The sequence below is a fragment of the Oryza glaberrima genome, chromosome 1 (genome assembly GCF_000147395.1).
Source record: "Oryza glaberrima chromosome 1, OglaRS2, whole genome shotgun sequence".
Lineage (NCBI taxonomy): Eukaryota > Viridiplantae > Streptophyta > Magnoliopsida > Poales > Poaceae > Oryza > Oryza glaberrima.
In genome coordinates, this window is record NC_068326.1 from 36,319,823 (window position 1) to 36,340,764 (window position 20,942).

Sequence of the window (20,942 nt, forward strand, 5' to 3'; positions counted from 1 at the left end):
TGGACCTTTTTAAGATTTTTATTTTAATATTTTATAGGATTGAGATTGTTAGATAAATATTAAGGGCTCCTTTGAATCGCAGGAATGAGAAAACATAGGAATAGGAAAAACGCAGGATTTTGATAGGAATGTAAGTGTAAAACAGAGGATTGCAAAACAAAGGAAAAACACAGGAATGGTCGTTTGATTGGACTGCACGAAAAACGCGGGAATTATAGGAGAGATAGAGACTCAAACAAAAGTTTCCAAGAGGTTTTACCTCATGTTAGAATTCCTCCAAAACTTACATAGCATTACGCAATCCATGGGAATTTCATAGGATTACATAAGATCCATTCCTTTGATTCAAAGGGCTATATAGGAAAAATTCCTATAGGAATGAAATCCTCTAAAATTGCTATGAATTTCCTTTGAATCAAAGGGGGCTTAAGTACGTATGGGCATTATCGGATTAAGCATGGCTCACCGCACAGGCGTGTCGTGTCAGCCCATATGTTGAGGCTGAAGCCCAGGTATGGTCTAGTGAGATGTCAGGTCGTGTCGTGTTGACCTTGCACGACTAGGGCGCGTAGCCTGTGTGGAGACCCGTTAACCCAAATTTGATATATACCAAGGAAAATATGCGAATAGAATCCATTTGATCCTCCTACACAAACTCCAGCAAAGCTCCGGTGAGGTTCTCCGCTCCGATAGCACATTCCTTTTCCTCCTCGCCAAGCACCGTCGTGGCCCTTCACTTCTTACTTCCTTCACCTGAGCCGATAAGCCCCCAACGACCAACATACTTAGTGGATGTGCTTGTGAATGGGGTTAATTGCACCACCACCTACTAACATCGCTGACATGCATACCTTCGGGCGGAGCTTAAAAATACATTCTACATAAAAGTTTTTTATATAACTTGTCCAAATTCATTTTTTAACATTTTAATATCTAATTAATTAATTCGTTTGTGTTGTAACATAGACGGATATACCCCCTCAACCCCAATCTACAATGAACGGGTTGTCATGATACCACCAACCAAATCCTGACGAGCTGTCGATAACCTATTGTCTCTTCATTGCAATTTGCAAGCTGTAGATGCTTAGGGGCAAATTTACTATATGACACTAAAATTTTATGTAATTTGCTGACAGACATCGAAAAAACGTGTTACGGCTGATGACATTAAAAAAACTAGTAATTTCCTAGATGACATTTTCAGCTCAATTGGAGAGATGAATTCTTAAAAAAGATAAGAACGCCTCTCTGGTCACATGCTTCAAACATGGTGTTAGAGTAAACTTTTAGAAATTATGCAACTCAAAATTTGCCATAGCCCAGAGTGGCAAAGTACATCACTAGCATACATCATATTTCATTTTCACTCTAGTCTCGGCTAAAAAAAACGTTTGACCGGGTCATTGTCTTATTTTTAAATAATTTATCTATTCAATTGAGCTGAAAATGTCATCCAACAAATTACCAATTTTAGAGCGTCTTTCACTCGTGTCACTTTTTTAGGATGTCTATCATCAAATTACACAAAAGTTGAGTGTCCTATAGCAAATTTTGCCATGTCACATTGACATCATCCCGGCACGTAAATCGAAACATGTGTTAACACATAATTAATTAAGTATTATCTAAAATTTCAGAAAAAGATCAATATGATTTTCAAATAATTTTCCTATTATTTATTAAGAAAAACATAACATTTAGTAGTTTGAAAAACGTGCGTACGAAAAATGAGGGGTTTGAAGTTGGGAACAATCACTTAAGAACACAGCAGCACCTCGAAACGACCACTCGGCGCTACTACGATACAAGCAGCCGCCCCCCGCCGGCCGCGGCCGGCCGAATGGCCGACCCGACCGTCTCACCCTGCACGCTGTCGTCCCTCTCCCTCTCATTGTTCCATTCATCTCCACACCAAAAAGGCAAAACCACCTTCTGATCAGCCAAACTCACGTTAGAACATCTCAAAAACACCAACCGGCCGGATACGTACGTGAAAGGATCGATCAAGAGGTTTGGTTGCCATGGAGGTGGAGGGGGCGCCGGACCTGGCCGACTTCATGAACGACTGGTTCTTCGGCACCGTCGGCACACGGCGCAGCGGCGGCGGTGCGTACGACTTGACCGGCGATCAGAGCGGCGGCAAGAGGCCTTCGGCGCCGGCGGAGAAGAAGCAGCAGCAGCAGCAGGGGAGGAGCGGCGGCGGCGGTGGTAGCGCGAGCAAGCAGACGCAGGAGTGGTTGGAGGAGGCGAGGAGGATGATCGGGGCCGGGTCGCCGGGGAGGAAGGGCGTCGGCTCGCCGTCCAGGCAGGTGCCCAGGTTCGCCGCCGCCGCCGCCGCCGGGACGGAGCCCTCGCCGTCGCTCGACCGCCGCGACCCGATGTCACGCTCCGCCCGAAGGTACGCATGTCAGTGATGTCACTACGTCGTCGTCCGTGCACGTGCGCGCGCACAGGCGAGCTGTATTAGCGGCCCAATCGTCAGATGGGCCAGTGGCCCAACAAAGCTATATTAGCGGCCCAGTTGCAAACCACATTTTTTTGGTTTGCCGCCCATGGCGGCGGCGCGCCGCCGCCGGCATCCCGCTGCCGCCGCTCACTGCCGGTGGCGCCGTGGCGATTTCCTTCTACTATGTATTCGCTTACTAGTCTCTCTTCCTCCGGCGAGCTTGCAGGCACCGGCAGCCGGGAGGCATCGGCGACGAGATCCTGCAGCGCGCGTCCATCTCCTCCTCGCCTCCGCGCGCCGACCCGTTCGCCTCCGCGCCGGCTTCCCCCGCCCACTCCCTGCCCCCAAACCCGCCGTCTTCCCGCCGCAAGTCCCGCTTCCACGACCCCTCCGCCCCTGACTCCTTCTCCTCCTCCTCCGCCTACCGCCGCGCCGCATCCTCCGCCTCCACCTCGCCCACCTCCGCCGCAAAGCCTCACCACCGCCGCCACGCCTCCGCCTCCTCCTCCTCCCCCGCCGCCGTCGACGTGTTCGACGATGGCGTCGCGCGCCTCAACTCCTTCCTCCGCCGCCAGCGCGCCGCCGTCGCTGAGCTCGGCTCCGGCGGCCGCCCATCCTCGAGGTCCACGAAGATCGTCCTCTCCGACGCCTCCAAAAGTAAGGATTACCACCAAATCCACCCCCAATTGCTCCAATTGAATATACCCCACCACACGCTCACTTGCGATTTCCTGTTCTATCTCCCCGCAGGTGTCAGCTCAATCGCGGCGGCGATATGCTACGCGTGGATGCTGGCGAGCAAGGAGGACGCCGAGGCGGCGATGCCGGTGGTGAACATGCGCCGCGGCAGGATGGAGAGGTGCAGGCAAGCGGCCTGGCTGCTCCACCACGTCGGCGTCGACGCCTCTGCTCTGCTCTTCGCTGACGAGGTACTACACGATAGTGATTTGCGTGAGCTTTCAGGCCGTTTAGCTTAGCGTGGGGGTTGGATTCGTCTCCGACAAATCGGACAACTGTCTAGGCCCCGGAGTTATTGGGCGTTTATTCTGGGCAGAGGCGACAAGGATGGGCAATATACAGCAATCACATTGCAGTCGTGTCATGTGGGTGTTCCGGTTTTTGATTGGCACCATGTGGCTGTGATTTGGGGTTATGTGGTTGATAGGCTTCTTGCAATTGTAGCTTCATGTGCTGATATGGGCATATAAAGGGAAAGCAATTCTAGCAACAATAAGCAACATAATTTTGAAATTTGATGCATTTAACATCTGCGTAAGATCAATTTGACATGGGCATCTGTAATAGCACCTAGTAAATCTTATTGATGGCCTATTTCCTTCAAACTGTTTCCAGTTTTATGGGCATATAACATGTCAGGTTCTCCACTTTGAAAGGAACAATCAAGATGCAAGCACACCATTCATTTCCTTCAAACTATCTCCTGTTTTATGGGCATATAACACATATGTTTCTCCAATTTGAAAGGAACAACCGTGATCAAGCACGCTGTGAGTAATGGTAAAATGTTTATGATACTGATTTTCATAATCCGACTTAGGTTGACATGGAGGGGCTAATGATGGATAAGCGAGTCAGCTTGGTAGTGGTGGGGCAGGATGTTCTGAAACCAAACGATAAGGTAATGTTATGTACTTGTACAGTTGTACTGGTACTTCTCAAGACTCTTGCAGAGGTTAATGTATATGATTCCAGCTTTTACTTAATAAGCATGCTCGATTTTGTCCCCTAGATGGGCTCAGTTTGCACAATCCTCACCAATAATTATTGTGAAGATGCTTATAGTCTACTTCAGAGCCTGGACATAAAGAAACTTCTGGTTAGTGCATTTGCTATACATAAAAGAGACTGTTATGCATAATTTAGTGGAATGTTCTGAACCATGTTTTCTGGGTTCCCCCTCAGCTTGCAGGTATCCTGTTAGATACGAAAAATCTTTCCAACATGTGCTCAAACAGAGATTCAGAGGCAGTGCAACTGCTCTTGTTTGGTACCTCTGAGCATATGAGGCACGAATTGTTTCAACAATGTAATATAGTAGTCTTCTTCATTCATACTATATTTATTTATGAGTATAGAATCAAGAAGTAGCAAAAATATGTAGTAATTTCCATTCGTAACTTGCTTTTGCTGTTCTCTTGTTCAGTGCTTCTTGATCACAATGATCATTCTTTTGTCGAGTACTTGAAGAACACCTACAGAGAGCCGTCCACAAAAGGTGAGCTTTTATTCATACTATATTTAAATAGATTCTGAAATCCTTCTGTACAATTTTATTAACTGGATGTATGTACATTTATGTTAAAGACAAATTTCACTGTTTGTCCCAATTCTTCTTAAAAATTTAAACAGCGTTGGTATGCAACAGCTCATGCTATTAGGGCAAAATATTCTTGTAGTAACTTCAATACCCATTTCACTTCTTACAACCTTCATGACTAGGATGAAATATCTGATAGCTCCTCCTGCTGGGCTATATTCTATCACTAAGATAGCTTTGATTCAAGTATAATGCTGACTTACTGTCATCGTCGTATATGTCCCTTTATTTTTACTTAACACGTGTTGCCTGTTTCTTGTTATTCCTGACATAATTCCATTCTGTTGTTCATATTAGGTGAAGGGAACAGTCCCCTGGACCAGAAACATTCAGTTTCAGCATCAGGGTCATCCCAAGATGCTAAGAAGCCCAATTCAAGTAATTTTTTCTAGCGCCTCCAGTATTATTTGACAAGTAGATTGTCTGTAAATAGTTGAGCAATTCACAGTTAATGATGAGGTCACACTTTGCTGGTTTGACCATGACTTAAGAAAGGAAAATACAAGCGATGGCTTTGGCGTGATTATATCAAATATTGAACCCTGGGGATTTTACATCTAATATACCACTAAGACTAAGCGAAATTCCAAAGTCAATTCATAGCCAATGCAACTTTAGGCAGCCCTCCCGCACACCTTTTTTTTAAAAAATAACAATGAAAATTTCTTAAAAGAAAAAAAAACATTCAACTTTGGTATGTGGTATACTCTTGCTAATTTGGTGGCAACTGTTTTGCATTGCAGATAATCAGAGACCGGTGCACGGGAATGGTGGAAAGACCTCAGATGAAGCTCCCCGTGGGAAGAACAAATTTTTCTTAGCAAAATGGTTTGGTTTTGGATCAAAATAGCATGTTTTGACTTATACTAATTCATATCAAAATAGCATGCTTTCACTTCTATTAATTCGACTATTCATTTGTTGAGAATTCATGATTTGTCACAATGTTGAGGAAGTATAATTTTAGATAACTTATTTATTGTCCTCATTATATATTATTGTGAAAAGAGCACTATATATGAAAACTATTGGAACTAGCAATTTTGGTCAAATTAATATATTTTCCATGGTTACATATTTTAATTTTTACTACCAGAAAATAGTTTTTCCATGGTCAAACTATTGGGAAAGCGCACTTCCTTTATTGTATTTTTGGGATTCTGAGAAGAGCACTTCCTTGGTATATTTCTGGCATTCCTATTTTCAATCCGGATGTCAACTAATGAGGACATGATGATTAAAAAAACATCAGGAACAGAACTTTATGAACTCAGTTGTCTTCCAGGATTCTGTTTTCTTTTTCCTGCATCCTGTATGACATATGCTAACTCATTTCTTCCAGCTTTTTTCAATTACTTGTAATGTTTAATCATTATATGATTGAAATCTTAACTGGAATTGTGGTGGTACCAAAGCTACATGGTCCAAATGTGTTACCGAAAACCATGATGAAAAGTATGCACTCCTTGACTAGTTGCCTTTAACAAAAGTACATCTGAATTATACAAGTGTTGTACTATCAGGGGTTTGCACCCCAATCTACTCTTCCTTCACTTGAGGATAGGAGAAGAAACTAGGGTCAAAGTAAATGAGTAATAGAAAAATGAGAGAGGAGGAGCAGAGCATAGTACTAGATAGGAGGGACCAGCCACCAGCCATTAGCTGGAGTTTCTCTGGATAAATAAGCATGAATGCATGATTGGGAAAGGCAGTGCCATTGTGAATCCTACCTGTCACCACCCCCTATGTTTCTCTATCAGGACCAGCCTGTTCCTACTCCCAGGACTATCCTGTGCGTGCCCCTCTAATGCAATCTTCCATGTGCCCAACACCCTCTCCATGGGAGAGGAAATACAAAATGGCATCAATAATTTCTTCCCTCTTCTTCTTCTTCTATCTTCCAATCCATTACATGATCTGAATTACCAGTTCATAGCATGGTTAAAAAAAAAAAAAAACGTCCGCCCGTATCGCAGTAACAAAGTGTGTAGGCTCATTCAACCTTCCATGCGTACAGAAACAGGCAGAAATCTGAATATTCATCGGTGCTGAATTCAGAGCTCGCTCCCGGCGGCGACGGCGACGGCGGCTCGGGCTTGAAGATGAACAAGGCATGCCTCATCCCTGTGCCGAAGAGCCAGTCATGGGCGTCCCAGTACACCTGCACCTTGAGCTTGTTGATGGAGATGCACTCGTTGCCTCTGAACTTCCACTGGAGGTGCCTGACGAGGACGCTGACGCAGCCGTCGATCTTGATCGCCATGTCGACGTCCGTGCCGCCGGTGAGGTTGCTGCTGCTGCACTCGATGCTGATGTCGTGCAGCTTCCCCCTGTCGCTGAACCTGGCCTTGGTCACGAACCTCTTCTTGCTGAAGACGTGCTCCTTCTTGCACACCAGCACCGCGTCCTGCAGCGACGGCCGTGACCCCGTCCGCCGGAACGCGTCCTTCTTGAGGTTGCCGAGGAGGAGGACGACCTCCTCGCCGGCGACCACCGCGACGTAGTAGTCGGACAGCGGCTCCGGCTCATCGGAGAACCTCGCGCTCCTCAGGTCCCACACCACGTCGATGGCGCTGCCGTCCACCTGGAACTGCTTCGCGCCGTACTTCCGCCAGAAGTGCCATGGCTGCATCTCCACCTTGCACGCGCTGCAGCTCTTGCCGCCGCCGCCGCCGCCACCGCCGTCCGCCGCCGTGGCGGCGACGGCGGCCTCGCCGTACTCCCTGCCGATCTTGTCCTTGCCGTTGCCCGCCGACCCTTCGATCGACACCGACAGGCCGTGCGTGAGCAGGTTCCTGCACCACGTCACGGTGACAAGCCGGCGGTGGCCGGAGATCTCCGCCCGGTAGACCAGCGTCACCGCGCTCTGCCTGGCCGCCGCCGCCGCCGCCGCCGTGCCGGAGCTCGGGATGTCCGGCAGCTTCTCGCCGGAGGAGAAGCAGGACGGCACCGAGAACAGGTCCTGCATCATGTACTACTGTTTGTGTACGATGATGAGACGAGAGATAGGACTAGGAGAGGCTATACATAGGCGCCATGGAGAGGCATGGAGCCATGCAGAGATATGGAGTTGGGCAAGAAGAAGAAGACGATGATGATGAGTAGGAGGAGGAGACCATGAGTTAGCAAACCGAGCTGGAAAGGAAGGAGGCCAAGAAAGTGAGCTGTACATGAAAGTGAGTGGAGGAAGCCCTCATGGGGTGTTTAAAAACTGGAGGAACCTTCTCTGCCTGCTTGGAATAAATGCTCTATCTTTCATGGACCAATCTTGATTTCTCTGCAGTACATCATGCTCCTGTTTTTCTACTCCCAACTCTCACCATGGGGCATCTCTCAAGATAAAAAAAAAAAGAGATCGAAAAACTCACTATTGGGAGGAGGAGGCAGGCACAGGCCAATGGCTTTGAGGTATGAGAATTGCTGCATTGTCGAATCTTGCACCCTTCTCTCCTAACTGTATGTTTCTCCTATGCATTGGACTTGGGATCCTTGGTGGCTCAGGTCTCAGATATTGCAAGCAGGCGCATGTGGGTAACATGCTGAAGATAGCATGACATGTGGTGGAGGGGAGGCACTGGATTTCTTATGGCTTAGGGAGTATAACTGTATTGTGCTGAACACTCTGCAGGCAAGGGAATGTAGGGGATTAATCTGTGGAGTTTGTTGACCAACTTTAAGCTGGATTAATTCAGTCTGCAAAAGGTACTTAACTAAGACTCTGGAATAACTGCTTAGCAAATCATTTGCCACATGACACAACGAATCTCAGTCTTCAGGCAGTAGCAGGATCTTTCTGTTTACTGGATTCCTTCAGGTGGATCAGACGTTGAACTCACTGTGGAGTGTGGACTGTGGTTTGCAGGGGGCTTGAATGGATACATAAGTGGATGGAATAAAGTTTATGGATGAAATGCACACTGCAGCTAATGGCAGAATCTGGCCATTTTGTGTGTGGAACCACAGGAAAGTGAGGCTGTGTCCTAGTTAAGCCAAAAGAGTGGTCAATGGACACAAGTGACTTTTGGATAAGAGCTCTGATTTTCCTGAAAGGCAGGGGCTTTAGCTTGATAAATACTATACCCTACCTGCAAAATCTTAAAAAGAAGATAAGAGGCTGTGGATAAACTTGTGAACTTTTCTGTCGTTATCAGAAGCCATCAGGATCTATCTGATTGGTCGACTGATTGTTGATAGGAGGCTGGCTCCCTTGGAGGAGCTTTGCCTAGCTTTACAAAGCTTTTGGGAACGGTGATGGATGCAGTGTGAGTTGATCCATCATCCATGTGGACTTGATCAACGGATTTGGTGGCAAATGGCAAGTGACAGCAGATTCAGAGTTCCTGAAAACCTTCCGTGTTGGACTGGACCAGTGATTGTTAGTACTTGTTTATCCGATTTAGGCATTGAAATCCAAGGTAGAAAAGGGAAGAAAGTTTCAGCATGTGTTGAACTGGGAACCTAAATGAACAAGGAAAGAAGGGCTCAAGAGTTGTCTAGTCAAGAAGTTGGTAAATGCAAGCTATACTAGTTCTTGCAGAGATCAGAGAGGTTGACTAGCGTATAATCCTATCCCGTGGACATCGCATCACTAAAAAAATATAGCGAAGTCGCTCTGGAATATAGAAGAAAAGTGTAGAACATGTACATTTGGCAGCCAAATTTATCAGAATGCATCGGTAAAAAGAACTGTAGCATCGTATTTTTTCAACGTTTAATCATCCAATCAATATATGTTTAACCGTAACAGTAGTTAATTTAAATTAAGAACATAGACAGTTATTTGCCATCTGCTGCAGGTTTTTTTTTCGCCGGGATCCTGCAGGGATTTTCACATTGGAAATACTATCCTGCCCCATTGTTATCAAGGTTCATTCCGAAATCGTTAGTGTACAAGTCTACAAGATAACTCCCATAAGCATTCAGGCCCTATTATCCAACTCAACGGATCGGAGTCCCTGGAGCTGACCAATGAGTAACGCAAGCCACCGATCAGAAGTGCAACGCTGAGGCACATACCTATGTCCGTGTTCCATCCCCAGAACAATGAAACCGTTCAGCACTCATTCATAAAGAAAATGTGTTCCATCCCCAGAACAATGAAACCGTTCAGCACTCATTCATAAAGAAACTGTGGTATCTACGTTCCAGAATCTTTTCACATAAAGTGTTCCAAAATTATGTTGAAGAGACCATCGTCTCGAATCCTAATATTGTTTCAGATGAGGCTAGGAAATAGCTGCTTCAAAAATATTCTCTCTCTCTCCCGGCGAAAAAAAAATATTCAGTTACCTATCACTAACAATCTAACACAGACTAGTGTTATCTCGTATCAATTGGTTGCAGGGTGTTTCGCCTTTGAATGATCCTTCAGAGCACCAGAGGAGTTGAAAGTCCTGAGCAAGTTAGCAAGTGCCTATGTGAGGATATAGCAATATTTCAATGGTAAATCATTAAGTAAAAGGAACAATAATTTACTTTTTGCATGAGTTGCAGACATAGCTAGCAGAACGCTTAGGCGTGTCGTTCTTTATGGGCGTCCTCTTTGCCTGTTTTGCTGGGTGAGGGTTTGTAACTTGAAGATGACTACCTCTCTTGCTAGTATTAGTACCTGCACACAAGATCAACAAGAAGTATGAATTTGCAATCTTCATGACGAAAAAATTGTGAGTTCAACAAAAACAAATCAAAAGAAACAAATTCCAACCAGTTTTGTTGTCCGTAATTGGTGCTTCTATCTTTGCCATCTCATGTGGAAATGTCTTCAAGGGTGTTACCACTGGTTCATTTTCCTCTTTAGTATTCTGGGAGATCAAGGAAACAACAACAACAAAAAAGTTACAAGGTTTCTGAGAAATTAAGCATCAGAAACTATCATCCACTTAAGTATCTCATACTGTTGGTGTAATATGCAACTTTATGAGGGACCTACTTGTAATTCTGTTGAATAAAGATATGTATGTGTGGGGGTGCTGATCGGTGGTGAGGCCAACAAGCTCATTCCACCCCTCTCTCAGGCGTTAGGCAGCAGCAGCAGGAAGGCGGGAGAAGGTAGCAGCAGGAGCAGCACCGGCGTGCGGGGCAGCAGCAGCGCCGCCGCGCCACTCGGCGCGCTGGTAGCAGCCCCGCTGCGCGCACGCGAGGCCCTCAGGTTCGTGGGCTTCCTGGAGGAGAGGAGCTCTGTGTGCGCAAGCTAGGAGGAAGAAAAGACGGTACTGTTTTGGGAGTTGGATTTGGGACTGATTTGTGAGCTTGTTGTGGGAAAGAGAGCAAGTTTATTTCTGTTTCTTTGTTGACAGGTGCGGGAAGAAGCCTGGTCCAGTTATGTGATTTGGGTTGCTAAGAGCACAAGCGAGGATATGTTCCCGTTCTTTGCTTGCTGAAAACTTGATGGAATAAGAGTTGCCGTGATTGTGGTGAACACGGGCAGCAAGGAGTGTTAGTTGGCATCGCTCTAGGAGATGGATCCATTGAAAGGGGTTGAGGAATCATCGCTGGTCACTAAAGGCGAGATGAAAAGCCTACTACAAGACTTGATAGCTACTGGGATGATGGGGCCTAGAATAGGAGGGGCATCACCTGAAATAAAGCTAGAGCAAATGCCGAATGAAGTTAAGTTGGAGGAGAGCCAAAATTACTTGAGCTGGTCTAGAAGGACAAGATTGATGTTGAGGGCAAAAGGGGTAGAACACTATTTGGAGGAAACTTGTATTGAACCGGATGACAAGCTTAGTGTGGACTGGAAGGTGTGGAATTCCACCAACTCTACGGTGGCAACATGGTTAATGACCTCAGTGGCTCCATCCATTGCGAGGATGGTGGAGACAATTTCTAATGCATCAACTGTGTGGAAGACATTGAGCAAAATGTACTCAGGGGAAGACAATGCAATGATGATGGTTGAGGCTCAAGACAAGGTGGAGAACTTGAAGCAAGAGGGAAGAACTGTTCAAGAATATTCTAGTGAGTTGCAACAATTATGGGCAGATTTGGATCACTATGAGAGGGGGACTGGGAGGAGGATTGGGACTGGAGTCAGGCGCAATGGGTTGTGGTACATCAATAATGAAGAAGTAGGATTGGCTGCAGTTGCAGGAAATGCTGAGGAGATTATTTTGCTTCATTGCCGGTTAGGACATCCATCATTTGATAACGTAAGTAAGCTATATCCAATTCTCTTTAATGGAGTGAACAAAAGTAGACTTGTCTGTGACGCTTGCGAATTTGGCAAACATACACGGACCCCATATGTTGGGAGTGGCCTCCGTAGTTATGAACCCTTTATATTAATACATTATGATGTTTGGGGACCATGGCCAGTTACTTTAGTGAGTGGATTTAAGTGGTTTGTTTCCTTCATTGATTGTTACACTCGAATGACTTGGATTTATGTACTTAAGCACAAGAATGATGTTCTTCGATGCTTCCAAGATTTTCATAAATTCAAATCAGTTTGATGCAAATGTTCGAATCATTCGAACTGATAATGGGACTGAGTATATCAACAACGAATTTGTCTCTTATGTCTTGGATCAAGGGATCATACATCAAACCACTTGTCCTGGAACCCCTCCTCAAAATGGTGTAGCTGAGAGGAAGAACCGACATTTGTTGGAGGTGGCACGTTCACTTATGTTTCAGATGAATGTACCCAAATACTTGTGGAAGTGATGACTGCTGCATATCTTATTAATCGCATATCTTGTGGAGATGACAAGGAAGAATGATGGGGACCAAATTAGGGAATTTGCACGGGAGCAAGTTGAAGAGTCCGAACAACCTGAGCATCCAGTCCAAGAATCCTCCCCGTGCCTCTCTCCTCCAACTCCCTTGCCCCTCATTGAAACGTCTGGTGATGTTCCCCCTATACTTGAACAAGTAGAATTACCTCTTACACAACGTAGGGAAACTAGAAGTAATGCTGGGAAACCTCCTATACGTCTTGGCTTTGAACATATTAGCTCTAAGCATGACATTGCAAATTATATCTCATACTCCCACATTTCACCTGCATACAAAACTTTCATTGCATCATTACAAGCAGTGCCTGTTCTGAAAGACTGGAGATGTGCCAAGCAAGATCCTAGGTGGAAAGATGCAATGAAGGAGGAGCTTCATGCCCTTCAGGAGAACAAGACATGGGAACTTGTGAGACTTCCACCAGGAAAAAGAGCAGTAAGATGTAAGTGAGTATTTACAGTAAAGCAAACTCCTGAAGGGAAGGTGGATAGATACAAAGCAAGATTAGTTGCAAAAGGTTATAGTCAAACTTATGGGATTGACTATGATGAAACATTTGCTCCTGTGGCCAAGATGGGTATAGTGAGAGCTTTGGTGTCTTCTGCAGTTAACTTTGGATGGCCTCTACATCAGCTGGATGTGAAAAATGCTTTCCTTTATGGTGATCTACAAGAGGTCTATATGGAGATTCCCCTTGGATTTGGAAATAACCAAACGGTAGGAAAGGTATGTAAACTCAAGAGATCATTATATGGTTTGAAGCAGTCTCACGTGCATGGTTTGATAGATTTAGGCGTGCACTATGTGAGATGGGATATTCCCAATGCAATGGAGATCACACGGTTTTTTATACACATAAGGGTTCATGTATTACCATCTTGGCAGTGTATGCTGATGATATAGTGATCACCGGTGATGATGGGGGAAGAAATTAGGTGCTTGAAGGAAATGTTTGGAAAGACCTTTGAGGTGAAGGATCTTGGACCTCTTCGATACTTCCTTGGGATTGAGATTGCTCGGTCGTCAAAGGGAATCGTTTTCTCCCAAGGGAAATATATCCTTGATCTATTGGCAGAAACATGAATGCTTGGATGTCGTTCAAGTGCTACACCAATTGATAAAAATCATCAACTATGTGCTCAGACAGGTGATCCAGTTGACAAGGAGGCTTGTAGGACGCTTGATATATCTGTGCCATACAAGACCTGATATCTCTTATGTAGTGAGTGTGGTAAATAGATATATGCATGATCCTAGGTCTGGTCTTTTGGAGGCAGCTCATAGAATCCTAAGATACTTGAAGGGATGGCACTATGGTGCTCCATTGTGATAATAAATCAGTTATCAACATTGCAAACAATCCGGTTCAGCATGATCACATAAAGCATATCGAAATTGATAGGTTGTTCATCAAAGAGAAAATTGATAGTGGAGTGCTTAGCCTAGAGTATACTAAATCTTGTAAACAACTAGCTGATTGTCTAACAAAGGGATTAGGCCCAAGTGAATGAGTTATTTTGTAACAAGATGGGCATGATCGATATCTTTTGCCCATCTTGAGGGGGAGTGTTGGTGTAATATGCAACTTTATCAGGGACCTGCTTGTAATTCTGTTAAATAAATATATGCATGTGTGGGGGTACTGGTCAGTGGTGAGGCCAATCATTCCCCAATTCCCAAATCAATCTACACATACCTTTGCAGGAGTCTCTTCTTCATCAGAACTCTCACCTTCCTTTGCAGGAGTCTCTTTTTCATCAGTACTCTCACCTTCCTTTGCAGTAGTCTCTTCTTCATCAGAACTCTTACCTTCATAATCAGCATCATCACTTGAATCCTATTTGTCAATCATATCATACAAATGTATCGCAGGATTATAATATATCCAACACAATTCATGACTGCTCATTTTTAATAATGTCACTGTTACGTACCTCATTACCAGTAGATTCACCAACTACTGAAATATCACTGTATCGTTCATTGTTGTCATCATCAGCTTTTGATTTCTCATAGTGCTCTATTTCCTTTACAAAAGCCTTTTGCATGGCGGATGCAACTGTAGCAGACTTTGCAGGAAGTTTACTTTTCTGTGCTTCTTTGATCATATTATCTGAAAGTTTAACATAAAAAAATATATCATTCGAAGATTCGCTTACCGGCTCACATTAGCATGTCTAGCAGATTCTATCATAAAATGTAACATGGACGAAGCACTTCAAACTACACAAGCATACTGATGTGACCATGGTTACCATAGATAAAACCATAGTTCACATCATAGCTCAACTAGAAGACATCGCCGTAGAAGTTCTAAAATCCAATTCGGTCACCTGCAACAGTGCTGATTTCAAATGGCCGCCAAATGTGCATACAAGCTCCGTTTTTGGCCCATGAGTACTTGATGGAAAGCTCTTGGAGTCTTATTTCCAACTAATCTAGTCTCATCTCCAAATTCCATCTCGGTCGACCGCAATCACAGAAACTAGGTATTGCGTCATCTATAATGGACGTATAGGCTTGTAACTTCATTTAGGGCCTCGACCCAAGTGGGATGTGCCCAACCTGGTGGAGCACGACTCTAGAGACCCCATGGTCGTCCTCCCACCTCTTTAAATAACTAGGTACCTCTTCAGGGTTTTTCAGGTTTTGTTTAGATTAAAGTTTAGCTTTGCTACTTTGCCATATAATCTCGTGACTTGTTAGATCGTTACGGAATTCTAACTTGTTATTTGTATTCAATTCTTATTTGCAATTTACATTGCTTTTTATCTCGCTCTTGCTTATTTCTTCGATTTGCTTGCGGGAACAAGGTTGATCTACACCAACAAGGTCAACAACCGATGGAGAGGTGTATCGATCGCTAAGACAACACGTCTCGTACGGTTAAAGTCGGGTCGTCAACGTTTCTCCCAAATCGTAGTTATCGTTAACTCACTGAAAGATCAAGCCAATTATAGCCGTGAGTGTATTGAGTGGAGCTTATGGTTTATCAAGTGATAAAAGCAATATGAAACCCTGATACCACTTGATAAACCCTGAGCTCCGCTCGATACGCTCACGACTACGATATGGGAGAAACGTTTACGACCCGACTAGAACCGTACGAGACGTTGTGTTACGCCTTAACGATCGATACACCTTTTCGTGGGTTATTGATCTTGCCGGTGTAGATTAACCTTATTCCTGCAAGCAAATAAAAAAAAACAAGCAAGAACAAAATAAAACCAATCTAAATTACAAATAGCAATTGAATATAAATGATAATTTGGGATTCCGTAACGAGCAAATAGACGATCTAACAAATCACGGGATTACACGGCAAAGTAGAAAAGCTAAACTTTAATCTAAACAAAACCCGAAAAAACCTGAAGGGGTACCTAGCTATTTAAGGAGGTGGGAGGATGACCATGGGGTCCCTAAAGTCATGCTCCATCAAGTTGGGGCGCACCCCACATGGGCCCTACTTGGGCCAGGGTCCCAGACGAAGTTATAAACCCATAGGCCCATTATAGGTGATGCAACACCTAGTTTCTGTGATTGCAACCGACTGAGATGGAATTTGGAGATGAGACTGGTTCCGTTGGGAAGAAGACTCGAAGAGCTTTCCATCGAGTACTCACAGGCCAAAAACGGAGCTCGTATACACACATTGGGAATCAACACTGTTGTAGGTGACCGAATTGGAATCCAGAACTTCTGCGACTTGATCGCGATGTCTTCCAGTTGAGCTAATGTGAACTATGGTTGTATCTATGGTAGCCATGGTCACGTCACATACACTTTATGGAAGTTGAATTAGCGTAGTATTCTATAAAAAAGGTAAGCGTTCTTAAGGCTTATAAAGTAATTATTATGATTAGCAAAGCATATACCATCTAACTTGGGGTATAGACGAATACCTGGTGGAACCTCCTCATCAGATTCATCACCTGAAACATCACATCTCAAGAATTGTGATTATCATGAAGCCAAGTGTAGGGGAAACATTAGAGATGACCAATTTACCTTCAGAATCAGTGAATTTTCCCAAATTCTTTACTTGATAGCCACAAAAGGCAACTTTGCTGATTAGTGAGGTGTGGAATAGTTGAAAGTTCTTCTTGAAACAGAAGTCAACCTTGATATGCGGATGCCTTTTGGAGGAAAGCGTCCCAATCGCAAACTTCTCATCATTAACTTCGACAAATACTTTCACATTGGAGTCTTTTAGCCCGTAAGCCTCATCAAGGGCTACCTGCGATTTAAGTTATAACAGTAAGATGAGACATCACTATAAATAATGAGACCTGGTAAGAAAATTGATAATATGAGAGATAACAAGTACTCCCTCTGTCTCCATCCTAGAATATAGCAACCTAGAACCCAACTTATTACAATCCTAGGTTGCTATATTCTGAGATGGAGGGAGTAGAACATACCGATGTTAGATGATACAGGGTATCCTCAGGACAAAAGATCTCCTTCTTATTGCACGGCTCAATTACCACTCCTAATAAACAATAACATTAATCACAAAGTTGTTTTTTTTAATCTTAATGAGACAGTTGTTATTTAAATACACTAAATTGGAAAGAGGAAACAAACCCCAAAAATCGACGTCCATTGCTGCTTTTGTTATTTTCTTCCCGAGCTTTTAGAGATTTGGCCTGTTAAATCAAATCAACAAATGGATTAAATCAGCATATAATTATCTTCTAGATTGACATGACTAACATTTAGGTCAACAATAGATGCACTACAAAGATCTCCAATGCATGCATAATTATTGTTAGTTATGAATGCGCCAACATCAGATTAAGACCATCCCAGAAAGAATTTCACTTGGGAAACCCAACTTTATAATGCATGTAAAATCTAGGATTTTACAGGAACTCAAATATATGTACTGAATAAGGCTAACCAATCAGACAAATAATTAGTTCACCTAGAATTTCAAGGTGCTAAAAGCATGCTAGATCAAAAGGGACTAAAAGAAAAAAAAAATTACAAGAAAATACATTTGACTCTCGAAGTCTTCATTTGCCAAAGAAAGCAAATGTAAAGGGCGGCGGGGAAACACTATTAACATTATGGTCTAGGGCTTATGAGCCGGAGAGAGATAAGAGATGAAGCGTCTACCTACCACCCACCCCGCTCAGCGATCAACTGCTATAACGGTCACTGGCTAGATAAAGTCCCTATTGAATCGTCCTTGTCCCGGGCGGACGTTGTACAGGCCCCGCCGGTCAGCGCCTGCCCTCCTACCCTATCGTAGGTGGATATTGAAGCCGGTTTGGCATCTGGTGCAACACAAGGTGTAAAGAAGGGTTCGCTGCCATCTGGCCAACAACCGCATTTACTCGTTCTGTGTAGCCAGCTCGCCCTATCCTGCGTTGGCTCCAGGTGAGGTGCTTCCGGTGTCTAGGGATAGGCCATCTTAAGGTAGATTGCAAGGGGAACATCGGATGTTATCGTTGCTGGTACCTTGGCCATGTTGAGCGTTTCTGCAAGTTTAACAAAGAAGAGCACAAGCGCTCCCCTGTAGCTGACGGCTCCCATCCTTGCCACGCTGCGGTGGCGATGTCCTTTGCGCTCATTATGGCTACCACTCTCTCGTGCGCGCGGAAGAGGGGGGCTGCTACGACGGCTGTTGTACCCACTCATAAGATGGATTGCGACGATGATATAGGTGTTGGCGATCCTTCCATGTACCCACCCTATGGCTTTTGTGTCCTCTCTTGGACCCAAGGGATGGTGGAGATCGAGCAGCGTCTGTGCAGGCAGGCTTTGGAGGCATCCGTCTTGATGGGGCGCTAAGAGATCTCCTTGGCCATGGTGGTGTTGATGAAAAATCCGCGTCCAGCCGATGATAATGAATCTGTGTTGACGCGAACCGTGTCGACAAACATACGATGGCTTGGGAGATTTGCTTAGCTCCAGTGTAGGTCCTAAAATTGATGAGATGCGGGCATGCCATTCAGTTTGATCCTGCAACTGACAAGAACAGCATATCAAAAAGCCGATCGGCTGACGAGCCGATATAGTGATACTAGCCGATGTTGATACCAGTCGATGCTGATGGGGTTTTGAGCAATCGGCTATATGTCCAATGTAGAGTCTGACTCTTGAATGAATAATGATATAAAGATAATCAACTGATGATAATGTAATAAAATAATATATAATTCAATAGAAACCAATTAGTCAATAATGATATGATAGAATAATTGCTTGATCCGAAGGTTAAATTAAATCCATAAGATTCGATAATCAATGAAACCTTTGTTGCAATCGGCTAAAACCAACTTGTATGTAATCCTTGTAAGCCAATGCAATGTCCAGATAACTCATCGACTGAAATCGCAATGAAACCCTTATTGGCAATCAAAGGCAGCTTAGTTTTTATGATTTTAAGCACGACTTAGTAGGTCAAATCCAATTGATGCAGTTCTAAATATGAAAAGAAACATAAAGTCTAAACAATCAAGTCTTAGACTAATTTTCAAGGTGGTGGATACCTTAGCTAATCTAAATTGATAAAACAATTTAGCTGATACCAACAAAACCCTAGAAAAGATCTGTCCTATAAAGGTAAATTGAGACATCGACTTAGATTAACTAAGATATATGATAAATAGGTGTTTACGCCGACACAATTAGTGTCGAGGCCCTAGCCCCGCCAATACAAACAACCATAACTAGTCTTACCCCTTGTCGGAGATTGAAGCCGATGCAACCCAACTTGAAACAAGAACTCGTCGAGAAAGACGAAAATAAAAAGGGTGGCGATGCGCCAAAGTTCTATTGATTGAGAGATAGATTACAAAAACCCCAAGTGTACATATTTATACCCATGGGTAGATACTAGTCCATATCGAACACGTCATATATTTTCTAAAGATAAAAGGAAAGATAAAAGTCTTGATCGGACACTAAATAAACATTTCCTAAAGATAAAAGGAAATTACTACATCCTACTTAATTAATACTCCCTCCGTTTCAGGTTATAAGATGTTTTGACTTTGGTCAAAGTCAAATTGCTTCAAGTTTGACCAAGTTTATAGAAAAAAATAGTTATATTTTCAACCCAAGATAAATTCATTATAAAAATATATTTAATTATTAATTTAATAAAACTAATTTGGTAATGTAAATATTACTTTATTTGTCTATAAACTTAGTCAAACTTGAAGCAGCTTGACTTTGACCAAAGTCAAAACATCTTATAACCTGAAACGGAGGGAGTAGATAGAATTAAGTCACCATGCCGTAGTCTTCACGATTCCTTCTTAAACTCGGTCTTTTCTGGATAAGTTTCTGTCGACTGACTGCTCTTTCTTTAACCGAATCCACTAAAGAATCTTACCAAATTTTGCCGTTAACAGGTGATTGACGCGTTGGGCCGTTCCTGTGGCATCCTGTGGGCTAACGTTAGAGTTGGTGATGAGGCCCTCTAACTTTACGGGGACTGCACAATGGTGTGGCACACAATCCAGCCACTTCCAGGTAGACAATACCCGGTTGTCTTTTGCCGGTGGCACCACTCTACCAACACAAGGAGTACCAGGATGCCATACGTCATCAGGCTAGCAATTGAGGGCCTACCTGCTCATACCTGTGAGCCAGAGGCCCTCAAGCACATCCTCAACAAGCTCAACCGCTAGCTTATCGAGCACTTTGAGCCACTCTACCAACACAAGGAGTACCAGGATGCCATACGTCATCAGGCTAGCAATTGAGGGCCTACCTGCTCATACCTGTGAGCCAGAGGCCCTCAAGCACATCCTCAACAAGCTCAACCGCTAGCTTATCGAGCACTTTGAGCCAGCGGATGCATGCACGTTCAAGGTGCTTGCCTGGGCAGTAAATCATTCTCTGATCCCTAAGGAGCCGCCTCTGGACATCTCAGAACTGATGGTGGAATGGTGGTTGTCCAGAACTGATGGTGGAATGGTGGCAACCACCAGAGGACGACCACCTTGACATGTTAGGCGCTATCAGTGTAAACACCGCCACGCCCACCTCCTTAAAGCCGTGCTTGACATTCGGCCTCCTCATCTTGGAGACGGTCGACCCGGTGCCCCCACCTCCTGACACCCTGCTTGCACACGTACAACACCTCCCTTGGCTAGATTGACGGCACCAACCCTAGGCCGGTGCTAGGCAGGACATGGCGAGGGAGGGGGAGGCGTATCGTTTCGCATGACATGGCACCGGGATGACGTGGCGCCTTTTTCTTCCAAGGAGTTATCATGTCCGGCATTCGCCCCGGCGTGCTTCACCACTGAAAAAAATTATGCTTTCAAGATCTTCCTCAGGATCTCCATGGCAATGCTGCATTTATGGAGCCAGTGAATTCCTAGCCAGTAACCTCAGCTGCTTCCCCGCCTGAGACAACCACTGCTTTGCTCTTTTTTACAGCCAAGTAGGAGACGA

The 20,942-nt window shown here is 44.3% G+C and overlaps 3 protein-coding genes across 3 annotated transcripts; 2 read left to right on the top strand and 1 right to left on the bottom strand.

Moving 5' to 3' along the window:
• The first annotated feature begins 2,654 nt into the window (after positions 1 to 2,654).
• LOC127764047 (uncharacterized) lies at positions 2,655 to 5,877 on the top strand. Its single transcript, XM_052288865.1, has 8 exons — positions 2,655 to 3,106; positions 3,200 to 3,378; positions 4,008 to 4,088; positions 4,200 to 4,286; positions 4,373 to 4,496; positions 4,614 to 4,685; positions 5,085 to 5,165; positions 5,531 to 5,877. The coding sequence occupies exons 2-8, from the start codon at positions 3,238 to 3,240 to the stop codon at positions 5,635 to 5,637; spliced, it is 693 nt and encodes a 230-aa protein (XP_052144825.1). The 5' UTR covers positions 2,655 to 3,106; positions 3,200 to 3,237; the 3' UTR covers positions 5,638 to 5,877.
• A 769-nt stretch (positions 5,878 to 6,646) lies between these two features.
• On the bottom strand, positions 6,647 to 8,311 carry LOC127764037 (uncharacterized). Its single transcript, XM_052288851.1, has one exon. The coding sequence runs from the start codon at positions 7,756 to 7,758 to the stop codon at positions 6,781 to 6,783; it is 978 nt and encodes a 325-aa protein (XP_052144811.1). The 5' UTR covers positions 7,759 to 8,311; the 3' UTR covers positions 6,647 to 6,780.
• Positions 8,312 to 10,776: 2,465 nt separating this feature from the next.
• LOC127759822 (uncharacterized) lies at positions 10,777 to 14,209 on the top strand. Its single transcript, XM_052284044.1, has 2 exons — positions 10,777 to 10,996; positions 11,084 to 14,209. Exon 2 carries the CDS (start codon positions 11,246 to 11,248, stop codon positions 12,239 to 12,241), a length of 996 nt encoding a protein of 331 aa, XP_052140004.1. The 5' UTR covers positions 10,777 to 10,996; positions 11,084 to 11,245; the 3' UTR covers positions 12,242 to 14,209.
• The last annotated feature ends 6,733 nt before the right edge of the window (positions 14,210 to 20,942 follow it).

Coding starts and splice junctions, on each gene's coding strand:
- LOC127764047 (XM_052288865.1), top strand. CDS start 3,238: ATGCTGGCGAGCAAGGAGGACGCCGAGGCGGCGATGCCGGTGGTGAAC. Junction 3,379..4,007: donor CTCTGCTCTTCGCTGACGAG/GTACTACACGAT, acceptor AATCCGACTTAG/GTTGACATGGAGGGGCTAAT. Junction 5,166..5,530: donor TGCTAAGAAGCCCAATTCAA/GTAATTTTTTCT, acceptor TTTGCATTGCAG/ATAATCAGAGACCGGTGCAC.
- LOC127764037 (XM_052288851.1), bottom strand. CDS start 7,758: ATGATGCAGGACCTGTTCTCGGTGCCGTCCTGCTTCTCCTCCGGCGAG.
- LOC127759822 (XM_052284044.1), top strand. CDS start 11,246: ATGGATCCATTGAAAGGGGTTGAGGAATCATCGCTGGTCACTAAAGGC.